Source organism: Leptonychotes weddellii, chromosome 15, assembly GCF_054177405.1.
Source record: "Leptonychotes weddellii isolate Sample4059 chromosome 15, ASM5417740v2, whole genome shotgun sequence".
Lineage (NCBI taxonomy): Eukaryota > Metazoa > Chordata > Mammalia > Carnivora > Phocidae > Leptonychotes > Leptonychotes weddellii.
The window spans coordinates 21,077,979-21,090,704 of NC_138383.1; the positions used below are offsets into that span (position 1 = coordinate 21,077,979).

Genomic DNA, 12,726 nt, shown 5'->3' on the forward strand with positions numbered 1-12,726 from the left:
AGAAGGGAAGAGTTTTCCTAACACGGGCCTGGTTTCCAGGGAAGACAGCAAAGCCGAATTCCCCTCCCCATCCAGGCAGTGCCATTGGCCGCTCACGTTTTGCTCTGTCCCTGTGTGTGCTAAGGGCTGGCCGCCATGGCCGACCACCTCTGTAGAGGGAGAGTGGCTGGCTGAGCTGCACTCAGCTTTTGTAGAACAAAAGTATTTTGTGTTAGGATTTAGGTTCCAGCTGGGTTCTGTGCCTGATTGAGTCACCACCTGACTGCTACTTCAGGTGGCTACTTGTGGCCCAAGTCTGGTTGTCTCTTCTTACCCAGGATAAGTGATCCCCTGCTCATGGGTTTCATGTTGTTTGGTGGAAGGGTGCATGTTACACGTAGGGGGAGGTAGGTCTTGTTTGAAGATAAGTCTCCTTTGTTTGCTTCACTTTACTTGACCTCAGTGGCCAGTGAGGAGTGCAAGTCCAGTACTACACCCATTTTTTAGCTGAGGAAACTAAGCTGAGCTGAGCATGGTTTTTAAAAAGCATGTTTTGATTCATTTAAAATGTATGTATTTGTTTATTTTTCAAGTAAACTCTATCCCTGACATGGAACTCGAACTCACAACCCCAAGATCAAGAGTCACGTGCTCTACCGACTGAGCCAGCCAGGCGCCCCTACAAAGCATATTTTTAGATGGTGGGAGAATATATTCATGTGAGTTACCTCCCCAGCTCTGTAAGATGAGGTGTTTGTTTGTTTCCTCCCCCCATTTTTTTTTAAACTAAAATAAACCCACTACTACTCAAGGAAAAAAAAAAACAATTCTCCTCTTGTAGCTTTTCAGAGTAGTTCTCAGAAATCCGAGCTCCTCTGCAGTCCTGTTTTCGGACTGCTCCTTCCTTATATGCACACCACCACGTCTTAGACACCTCTCCGGCAGCTGAGTTTGGGAGGCGATCATGACTCTTTCACAGTCTGATCGGACTTTAAGTTAGGTCCATTTTTGTGAATTTGTTTCTATGCCTCAGCTCTTGCTGGATATTCTTCCCACCTGAGGTGTGGGGAAGACAGTGGGCCAGGAGGACGTGAAGTGGGGTTGAAGGTAGAGATGGAAACAGACCAGTGCCTGGCCTGCCTCCCGGAGGCCACAGGACCATCCAGTCAGGGACTAGAGCAGCATCTGCTGATTTATGCGGAGGCTGCCAGCTGAGACGCAGCTAAAGCCCAGCAGATAAGCAGCGAGGTGCAGGATGGTGACTTCCTCAGGCCCGCCTGGGCACGGATCCTAAGCCAAGCCTCCTGGGCAGCCCTCTGCCAGCAGGGACTCAGCTCTGTAGAGGGCATGTCACCTGGCTCAAGTAACCTTTCTTTGAATTGTGGAGAAGCATCCCCCTTCCCATACTCCTTACCACTATCCCTTCCTTCCTGAGGGTTTCCTCAGCCCACTTTGGGAGCCTCCCAATTCACCTTTTCTCATTTACTCCCCGCTCTACAGAACTCTTGCAGGAACTGCTGTAAAGACCAAATATGCACTTGACTTACCAACAGGTCAGCAGGGGCCAGTCCTAGCATGTTATTAGAGAAATAACGTCTTGGCAAGAACCTGTTCCGCCTTAGAAATGGCTAGATTTGGAGTTGAAAGCTGGAACCTCAAATCTCAAGATATAATAAAAAACATGGACAGTTTATGCTCAAAAGGGTAACAGCCATGCTTTTTAGGAGACAGACTGCTCCTGAGTAAATGAGCAAAGTGAATAATTTTACTTCCCGTCCATTCAGGGGAGGGCTGGCCCACTTCCACCAGCAAAGGAGGCAAAGGAGACTTACTCAGCAGTGAAAGGGGCAAGAATAATACGTAGGGAGAGATGGGAAAGCTAGAGTGTGAGAATTCAGAGACTGCCCGAAAGTCTTTAAGGGTCCCCCCCCCACCCGATCGAAGGGCAGGAACATGAGATGCTTCTGTAATCTTTGGATTATGGGAAGCCCCCAGCCAGAATTTCTTATCTGTGGCTGTACGTCCCTTCCTCCATCCTTCAGCCTAGCACCTCTTCCTTCTACCATCCATTTCGAAGGGGCCAGCTAGTTTAGATCTTTCCATAAGTGCTCTAGCCCTGGGTCTGTACTTCCCCTGGTGGCTACGTTGGTGTGGAAAGCCAAGGCCCACCAGCAGCTTGACCCAAGTCCCTTGAGCAGAAGGCCCAGAATAGGGAGAGCCCGAGGCGGTTTGTTGGAGGCAATGCAACCTGCCTGCTATACGCTATGAGACTTAGATATATTCTACCAATTAGGGCACATCTGTTCGAAGCGCTGAAAGGCGGGCACTGTCTCTTTAAGAGCCATCCCACTCCTCTCCTTGAGTGATGAGGCCTGGGAGCACAAGGGAGTCGGATGCTGATTAAACAGTCCTACTGCCCAGCTCTGTTAGAAAATTACTGTAATTATGATCTAGTCCCAGCAGAGGGATGAGTTCCAATCCTGCTAATAACCCTTCCAGGTGCCTCGGATTCGGGGCCCATGGGAGGCAGCGTCGTCAGGGCTCTGGCTGGCACCAGGGCCGGCAATGGCCTTGCTGTCTGGCCCGTGCAGGCAAAACCAACAAAGGTAATGGACCCCTCGTCCTATCTTGGCCTCCTGAGAAGGCAGTGGGTTTTGGCTGGCTTTTACTTTTTTGGTTCTTGATAGAGCTCCTAGGAGTTACTTTGCATAGGAAAACTTCCCCTTCAAAACTAACGTGGAGGAGCAGGAAGGATGGCGGGCCATAGCTGCCGGGAGGTGACATCTGTCCTGCCTGACGGCTGCAGTCAGCCCCGCACCAGCCCGACCCAGTGCCTGCCAGGCATGGGGCACCAGAGCCCCCTATCGGGGGCAGCTGCTGCCCTCTCCGTGGGCCGACGACCCTGGTCTCCTGCTCTGAAGCAGAACACGGCATTTCACTCAGTCCTGATCAAGAGTTTCAGGGCTCCCCTTTTAGATTTCTGCTACAGAAAAGGGAAACAAGGATCGCAACCACAGAGCTCTAGACGTGAGGGACTCGCTGGCCTGCAGCTCTCTAAACCGGCAATTCTGGGCTTATTCATTTGAAAACATCTTTTTTTGTAGCGCAAATCTGCAGCTATGCAGGCCCACGATTCTCTAAGGTGCTTGTGGAGCGTGGCAGTTGGTTTGCCGGGTGTTAAACCCTGAGGAATCCATGGCCTTTCTACTCTGGGTCTTCCCAACCTAGCAGTATGCTCCTCTCTAGTGCTATAATCCAGTGGCTAAAGCACAGACTTCTAGAAGGTAGGGCAGTTTCTCCGTGCTTGGCCCTAAGCAAACAAATGACCCGAGACATCGGTGTTCAACCAGGGGTGATTTTGTTCCCAGGGGACACTTGGCAATGCCTGGAGACAGCTTTGGTGGTCAGCACGGGGTGGGGGGGAGGGAGAGTGGGGGGAGTACTACGGGCATCTAGTAGGTAGAGAACAGGGGTGTTGCTGAACATCCCACAATGTCCCCAACAACATAAAGTTATCTGGCCCCAAATGTCAGGCCCCAGGAGTGCCAGGTTGAGAGAGCTTACACTAACAGGTGAAGTAATAAGCTCCAATTCTGCACCCCCCGCCCCCCGCCACCACCTTCCCCTGCACTGCCTTCGAGATGTCAGAAGAAATGATCTAAAATCTCCAGATGCCGGGCGCTTGCCCCGAGGTGGGCTGTGCCAATGGCAGGCCGAGCAGGCGCAAAGTCAGCCCTGCATCCCGGCCCCGTGGCAGGCGTCCGTATGTGTGGGTGGGGTGCAGATGCCGCCTGGGGGATTCAAGGCAGAGCAATGCCGGGGCGGCTGACCGTGGGTAAAGGGGAGTGTTTGTAGCCTGTTTTCTGTTCCCTGATCTGATGAGGGGGAATAAAAGAGGACCAGCTGCTCACCATCAGGTTGAGAGCGTCTGCAGTAGACCCAGATGCCTGCCCTCTTTGAGGACCAGCACTAGAAGCCTCTTGGAACTCACTCCCGTCACAGGAGGCAAGAAGTGGCATACTGTTACCTCGTGCTCCAAATATGCTTCCCTCTGTGGCACCCTGCCAGGTGGAGGGGTGGCGGGCTGCGATGGGGCCCCACGAGGGAACTGAACACACATAGCTACTGACAGCCGGCCAGCCCCACCAGGCGCTTGATGCCAAAGATACCGGGCCTCTCAGGACAGCCTGGGCATCAGGAAAAGAAAGCCTCATTGGCAGGGTTTGCCTAGGAACCAGGCGGGCAGGGGAGGACTTCATTAGAAGGCATGTTGCCCAGCGTCGTACCAGGAGAGCCCCGTCATCTATCTACCGCCCGCTCCCCATGTGACTGGACAACCCATTTTGCCTGATTTTTAGGGTAACCTCTGATCCTGGTTTACACCTGTGATCTTGGCATCAATTAGCAATAACTCCCCCTTTCAGTCTCAAAGTGTCTCTGGAAAATAAATTATACGGTCGCCCTATTGATTCTACTTCAGTTTCCTCTAATACAATAGTTTTTTTTTGCGGGGGGAGGCGTTACATTTATAAAAGATTTTTGTACAAAATGGGCTGCATCTTAAAATGTATCATTAATTGAATCCTAAAGAGTTACAAAAGAATAGTCATCGATTCATTCTAATAACAAACCCCCCCCAGAAAACAGCCATGTTTTCTGAACAGTTAGTTTTTGATAGGGAAATAGGGAGAACAATTTGAATCCTGTGAAGAAGAAAAATCTCTTTTTGGTTGCGAGTTTGAAACTCCCTACCCAATCTCTAAATTCTACAGGGAAAGGCAATAGCTGGGCAGGGGGGAAGGGGGAGGAGCAAGGGACTATGGTAATCCCCAAACTAGTAAATGAGTCTGAGTCACTGGGCTGTGTAGCAGGGATAATCCTCTGTGTAGACGGCTCCTTTTTCTAAAGTCAGCTCCACAGATTTCGCTGGTGCTCCGGGAATTAGCAAATCAATGCCACATAAGATTTACCCTTCCGAGCCACTCTTGGCTGGGGAGAACCTGTGGGGAAGGCTGCTCTGGGGCCAAAGATGAAAGCACCCCCTGTCCTTGGCATCTGAGAGTTTTGTTCTTAAAATGAAAAAAAAAAAAACAAAAAAAACCAAAACCAAAAACCAACCACAAAAAATCCTACTTTGGTTTTTTTTCTTTCTTGCTTCTCTCAACTCCACCTTTCTCCAACGGGTTTTTAAAGGCAGGGGTGAGGGGTGCCTGGGTGGCTCAGTCGTTAAGTGTCTGCCTTCGACTCAGGTCATGATCCCAGGGTCCTGGGATCGAGCCCCGCATCGGGCTCCCTGCTCTGCGGGAAGCCTGCTTCTCCCTCTCCCACTCCCCCTGCTTGTGTTCCCTCTCTCGCAGTGTCTTTCTCTCTGTGTCAAATAAATAAAATCTTAAAAAAAAAAAAAAAGGCAGGGGTGAATCTCCCTCGCCCCACTATCATGGCATTGTCTGGCTCTCTGCTTTACTGTGACCCACGTGCTGGGCATGGAGTGTAGAATTTGAAAATGTGTCATCGGAGGTGTCCAACGGCAGCACAACTCAAGTGGTTCAGTAAGCAAAGCAGCAGACCGAGAATTTCCAGAGTCCTTCATTGTATTCGCTCTTCCCCGGCAGATTTTGTGTGATTTTTTTTTTTTTTTCTCCAATTCACCCCCTTTCAGATCCTCAGCTTTGTCACTCGCAAAGACCCGATGACATGTGAGGTGCTGCAACTGGGCAAACTGAAGGGCTAAAAAAAGAAGGGAATGATAACTTGAAATCTAGGCAGTTCCTTATGTGCTATGTTTAGATCAAGTATCTCTTTTGAGCGGGAGGGCGGGCATCTCGTTGGTTCCACCCTTGGAACTTTAAATGGAATCAAACTGTCTGGGTTTCGGGAAGGAGACGCAATAGGAATTCCCTTCTTTTTCCCGTTTTTATTCGCCAGAGGAAGAAGTGCAGTTGGTTTTGAATTAAATACAGATTTCTAAGAGATAATAACAGTATGAGGAAATTTAATATTGAGATGGTTGCAAAACAATGTCTATGCTATTTTGCTATACAGATGACAGAGAAAATAGTGAAATGGAGCTGAAAGACTGCTTTCAGAGTATTTAGTATTCTCAGATACCAGCTCGGACAATGCAGGCCCAACCGTACGGGGCCCTAGGTCAGATTATGCAGTGGATGTCAGCGAGTTCTTGGTAAATTATTATTTATTTATCTGTAAAAGGAAGATATACAATGGCTGTTTTTTTTTTTAAGATTTTACTTTTTTAAGTCATCTCTATACCTAATGTGGGGCTCAAACCCATAACCCCAAGATCAAGAGTCACATGCTCCACCAACTGAACCAGCCAGGTGCCCTTATACATTTGGGGCTCCTGCTTCTTCTTCTAAGATTTTGTTTCTTTATTTTATTTTATTATTTTATTTTTTAAAAAGATTTTATTTATTTATTTGAGAGAGAGAGAATGAGATAGAGCATGAGAGGGGGGAGGGTCAGAGGGAGAAGCAGACCCCCCGCCGAGCAGGGAGCCCGATGCGGGACTCGATCCCAGGACTCCAGGATCATGACCTGAGCCGAAGGCAGTCGCTTAACCAACTGAGCCACCCAGGCGCCCTGTTTCTTTATTTTAGAGAGATAGCATGAGCTGGGGGGAAGGGGCGGGGAGCACAGGTGGAGGGGCAGAGGGAGAGGGAGAAGAGTGGGGGAAAGAATCTCAAGCAGACTCTCCGCTGAGCAGAGAGCTCATGACCCTGAGATCACGACCCGAGCCGAAATCATGTCGGACCTTTAACTGACTGAGCCAGCCAGGCGCCCCTATACATTTGCATCTTAAATTTAGGATCTTACCTTTCTTATTTTCCTTCCTTTACATAAAATCAGGGAAGGAAAAAAAGCCTCCCTCCCCTATTTCACATGCCAGAGCAATTAGTGGCTATTAAGAAGCCATCCTACATACCATGTGGTTAGTTACGTGGTCTAATGCCCCGGTTATCTTAGTCACAGGCGCTAAAGTGGGGATTTGGTTAGTGGGGTCAAACAGAGAAGTGGTAACCTGATTAGCCAGTTGCTTTCTGAGCTGTTGGTTAAAATAGTGGCTGTTGAACTGAATGGGGAGCAGTTTTGCTGGGTGAGGTTTTGCTTCAGGCCTTAGGAACCCAGTGCTTCCCAAAGCTCTCCTGTGGAACGTTCTCCTCAGAGAATGCCCTACAGCCTGGAGATAGTCTTATCAACCCCTCAGACTTGCTCTTATCTTTTTCTGCCTGAAACAAGGTCAAAGATCGCCCCATGGCGATGGACCGAATTCTGGATTAGTCCATTTTATATCTTTTAGGGTCAATCTGATTTCTTTTCCTGCTGGGCTTACCAGCTGCCAGGGTCAGAGGTCGGAGTGGTGGCTAGCTTGCAGTCACCGGAGACCTCCACAGAATGGTGAGTGGTATGGGTATACACAAGCCTAGAGGTATAGAAGGGACTATTGTACTAAGGGGATTTTGTTTTAAATGCTGGAAACCAATGACCATGATACTGAGAGATCCCTGAACTATGCAGAGAGTGAAGTTACCTTGACCTTGCTCCTTTTTCATCCCCCTTCTGACCCTGTCCTGGATACCGTCTCTTCCTCTTCTGGTGTCCCCTTTTCCGGTGTCGCTCAGTCCCAGAGCAATGGCACAATGCCTTTCTCCTCTCTTAGCCACCAGCCTTCCAGCCTTGGGTCCGTGGGGGTTCTTTAAGGGAGGGACCACTCTGGGGGGGGCGGGTTCTGTTTGCTTCCTCTGTTAACCACTTAAAACAATGCCCTTGTGCTTACCTGTAGGTTGGGATTGGTGCAAAGGCTCCTAAAAGGGGAGGCAATTGGTTGTTTTTGGTTCATCTGCTCATCTGCTGCCACCTAGTGGTTCAGTCTCCTTTAGCACCCTGTGTAAAGTGGAGGGCACGTTACCAACAGTTCTATATTGCCTTTTATCTTAATTTTTTCCCTCCCCAACCTCACTTGTCCCCTTTTCTTACCTCCTCATCCATACATACACAAAAAGCTTCCTTTTTTTTTATGCTCCTGGGTCAGACAATCTGGAAATGAATGGCTGGCATAAAAATCTTTTAAGAAACTTGGAACGCACTGAAGCATCCCCGTTTGCTCTCCAGTTTCTCTCTTTTGGTGATGTGAAATGGGTGTCTTACTGCAGGGCTAGAAGACGGCTGTTACAGAGCTGAGGAAGGCTACTGCCGACCCAGGGCTGCTCTGAATAGGCAGTTCCAGAGAGAAAATTTCTATAGCTGCGCAGTTGCCCATTTTTCAAAATTTCTGCATAGCGACTGGCCATAATAATAGCGAACCCTTATTGAGCAGTTACTATGCGGCAGGCATTGTCCCAAGTATGTTACACGTGTTGACTCTTTAATCTTCCTAATGACCCAGTGAAATGGACTACACCCTTTCTAAGGTGAGGAAGATGAGGCGTGTGTATGTCAAGTAACTTGCTCCCCTAGTAAATGGGGAACTGGGATTTGTTCTCAGGCTGTCTGCTTCCAGAATTTATGTTCTTAACCACTATGTTTGCTGCCTCTTTAAGACACAGATAACGTGAGACCACAGGAAGAGGAACAGGGCTGTGTACACATAAGCCCTCCCCAAAGCACTTCCTTGGCCTTTGCCTGGGACTGACAATGCAAGACACATTGTGGTTGTGAGCTAAGGGCCAGGAAGGAACTCTCCAATGTGCTGACTCCAAGGACTTGCTTCTAGCCCTGTCTCATTTCAGAGATTCAGCACATAAGGAAAAACCACCAAGAAGGCAGCCAAAGGAAGTCTGAGAAGCCAAACAGAAAGCAGGCAGGCTCGGATTCCAGAGATGATTCTGCCCTGGAAGATAATTGCAAGTCCCCCTCTCTGTCCGGGTTCTTGTTTTCTCTCTGGCTCTCCTTTTCTACTTTGTCTGGAGGTGGCAGGAATGCCCAGAACCGGCCTTTTTGAGATCACTGCAAAAAGAAATTAGACACTATCACACACTGCCAGGAACCAAATATGAAGTTTATTTATGCTTTTCCAATCAGATGAAACAACCAGCAACTTCCTCCTCCAAAGGTTTCCTTCTCTCTCACCTTCTCTGTGACAAGCCTGTGGAGAAGGCGGAAGTGGATGTGTGGACATGTTTACAGGCGGGATGAAAAAAAAGTAAAGGTGGGATGAGCTATGACAAGGCAGGTGTAGTAACAGATCTGCTGAGTGTGCCTTTTCCCACTTGTCTCGCTGGCGGTTTTCAGTTACTACAAGGTGTCAGAGGCTTGGGTCTCTTCAGTAAAGAGAAGAATCCATGGTGTTGGTGGGGTGGCTGGGGTAGGGGATAGGAACTCCTGACGATCGGTTTCTTCATAAAGGCAGGCCAGAGACAAGGATATGTGTCCTAAAGGAGGAAAAATATATAAATTTGCTTTTATGATTCAAAACAAAGATGGTATAGAAGGGCACAAAGTAAAGAGCATCTCCCTCCTACTCTCCCAGTCATGCACTTTGTCCTCGGAGGCAGTCAGTGCTATTGTCTCTGTTCTCCCAGAGATATCTTCTACACACAGAAACAACTGGAGATTCCCTCCCCCCCAAACTGCCACGTTGTTTTCAGTAAGCTCTACACCCAACATGGGGCTTGAACTCATGACCCTGAGATCAAGAGTTGCATGCTCTACGGACTGAGCCAGCCAGGTGCCCTTGGAGACCCCCTTCTCACACAAATGGAACACATTAGGCCTACCCTTCTTTGCTGCTTTTTTTTTTCTTACCAACATCAGTGCAGAGAGCTTCCTTTTCTTTTTTGCTGTTGCATAGTATTTAATTCTATGAATGTACGACAGTTATTTGGCCAGGTCTCTACTGAATATTTAGGTCATTTCTAGTGGTGTGTCATTACAGACAAGTAATCTTGTGTGTATATCCTTTTTTTTTTTTTTAAGATTTTATTTTATTATATATTTTTTAAAGATTTTATTTATTAGAGAGAGAGAGACAGCGAGAGAGGGAACACAAGCAGGGGGAGTGGGAGAAGGAGAAGCAGGCTTCCCGCGGAGCAGGGAGCCCGATGCGGGGCTCGATCCCAGGACCCTGAGATCATGATCTGAGCCGAAGGCAGACGCTTAACTGACTGAGCCACCCAGGCGCCCCAAGATTTTATTTTTGAGTATTCTCTACATCCAGTGTGGGGCTCAAACTCACAACCCGGAGATCAAGAGTCACACGCTCCACGGACTGAGCTAGCCAGGCGCCCCATGTGTATATCCTTTTGCATGTGTGCAAGTGTAGCTATAGGATTAATTCCTAGCTGTAGAATTGTTGGGTCAAAGAGAAAGGGGAGATAAACAGCTGTGTCATTAAATAAATGACAAAGTGAAGTAGAGTGAATGTGTTTAGATTTGCCAGAAGAATTCCAACGCTTCTGCATTCATGGCCAGGAAATGGAATCCTCATTAGGAAAGTCATAAAGTCAGACCTTGAGTGACAGGCCTGAGCTGGTGCTTTATGGTTGTACAAGGGCATCATAGAGTAAGATCTATACTTATGTATCCTCCTAAATGAATCCACTCAGCTGCTGCTACAATGGGCCCTGGTCTGGAAGATTCCAAGGATAGTTTGTGTCACTGTCATGCAAGTCATCCCTCACCCCCAGTAGTGAAGGCTGCTCCCATTTCAGGCCAGAAGAAGGAGCTAGAGACATCATGCTAGCCTTGGGTGCCCTCCATCACCATCCTAATTCTAAACAAAACCCACTCTGCACCAAAGCTACGCCACCCAAAGCAGGCACTCCCTCCACTGTTTTAAATGTGATGTGTTTCTTGCTCATAAAACACAAGCTATATTCTTTATTACCTAAAAGTTAATTTGATTATGTTCCATAGGAATCCTCATCCTGGATTCCTAGTCTTGGCCAATCATATCGTAATACATGGGCATTTGGGGGAAATGGTACTCTGGATTTGAGAGCTGGGGATAAAAAAAAGCCAGACCCATCCTTGTGGCAAAAATTCCTAGTTGTCCCCAAATATCCATTCTCCCCTTTTTATTTATTAATGAATCCTCTCCCCTCTCCACTTTTAAGCTGGACACAGGTTCTACCTAGAATAAGTCTATCTTTCTGTCCAAGTTCTGGCCAATGGGATGTAAGCTGCGGTGTGTGCAACGTCTGTGAAATGTCCCTAAAACAAGTGGGTGTACCCTTCCCCTTTCATTTCATCTTTCCTGCTGGGTAGGGTACAGACATGATAGCTGGAGCTGGAGCATCCAACTTGGGCCGCAAGGTAAGCTTTGGAATGTTGGGACATACAGTGGAGCAAAAAGAGAAGATATCTGGAACCTGGGTACCTTGGATCACTTACCTCCAGACTTTTTTGGAAGAGAAAAATAAATTTCTATGTTAATTAAGTCATTGTTATTTTGAGTTTTGTTTCACATGTCGTTGAACCTAATCCTAACCGACACAGTTCCCCAATTTAGGAAAAACAATTCCAGCTTCATCTTGTTTCAACAGGAAATCATTAGCATCACTTGGTGGAAGTGAAGAAAAGCCATGGCAACTCTTATCCTTCACAGAGAGATGAAGGCATGACCAATGGATTTATTGGCAATAGTTTTGATACCTGGGCTTCATATTTCTTCCATTTCAAAGGCAGTGATGAGATACTCCTTTGGAACAATCCCAATGAGGCTGTTCAGTTCTCCTACCCACCAGCCATACGCGTTATACTCCTGAGAAATGAAAAGAGAGTGGTTTCAGTTGGAATTCAGTCACGTTTCTGTTAATCTCTGACAGTGATTGCATGGGAGATTATGTTGGGTGGTTTCTTTGTCGACACTACAGTCTGACTTGTTAACACCCCTGATGGGATTATTAGATTAAAAAAAAAAATCTCCCAGAGGAGGAAAGCAAACTCTACCTTCATTTTGCCGTCTGCCTGTCTACGTTGTAAATCTAGTACATTCGATGCCATTGCTGAACCTAAAGAGCATGTCTTTTATCAAGCAGAGTGGAATGGCTTCTTCTGAGAAAGTTGGGCACATCCTAAATGCCAGAACACTAAAGACATTCAGGGAGTCAGGTCATAGTTCAAATCAATAATATTTACTAAGCATCGTCTATGTGCAAAGTGCTGTTTGAGATCCCATGAGATATATAATGATGAATCAGAGCATTGCTTGCTCCCTAGGAGCTTATAGCATAGAGTAATGGGCTTTGGAGTCAGATAGACTGGGACACAATCCCCACTTGGTCATTTAGTAGCCGTGTGACCTTACACTCTCCTAGCTTTAACTTCCTCTTCTGGAGGAGTAGGGATAATATCATCTCTCCCCTGTGTTGTGGGAATATAAATGTCTGATGCATAGTAGGTGCTCTAAACATTAGATTCTTCCCCCAGAAGAGTTGGGAGGTTGACAGGCACATCAGTAAAGACAGGGAGGACATAGGAGCCCCAGAGAGGAGCAAATAAGAAAGGGAATGAGAAGGTGTAAAAGAACGAGCAATCACAGGGTTGGGAGTAGGGCGCCCTGAATACAGAAGAGCTTTTCAAAAGCACAGCAGATGTTAAACACTATGGGACTGCTTCTGAAAGCACCAGAAAATATTTTCTTTCTTTCAAAGGAAGTAAAATTTAGGAATACATAGGGAATATCATGTATTCTAGTTCAACTGCATATACGGTACCATGAAGCTGTCTTTTTACACACTTGGCTGTTGAATTCTACTAGGAAAAAAAAGAAAAGAAAGAAAGAAAACC

The 12,726-nt window shown here is 47.3% G+C and overlaps 1 protein-coding gene across 1 annotated transcript in view; it reads right to left on the bottom strand.

The window, feature by feature from the left end:
* Window positions 1-8,974: 8,974 nt before the first annotated feature.
* Window positions 8,975-12,726, bottom strand: part of SKAP1 (src kinase associated phosphoprotein 1) — a 266,750-nt gene continuing 262,998 nt past the window's right edge. Inside the window, exons 12-13 of the mRNA XM_081805143.1 lie at window positions 11,590-11,698; window positions 8,975-9,368 (exon numbers count right to left, since the gene is read on the bottom strand). Of these exons, the coding sequence (XP_081661269.1) occupies window positions 11,597-11,698 (102 nt within the window). The 3' untranslated portion in view covers window positions 8,975-9,368; window positions 11,590-11,596. The remainder of the gene's footprint in view (window positions 9,369-11,589; window positions 11,699-12,726) is intronic.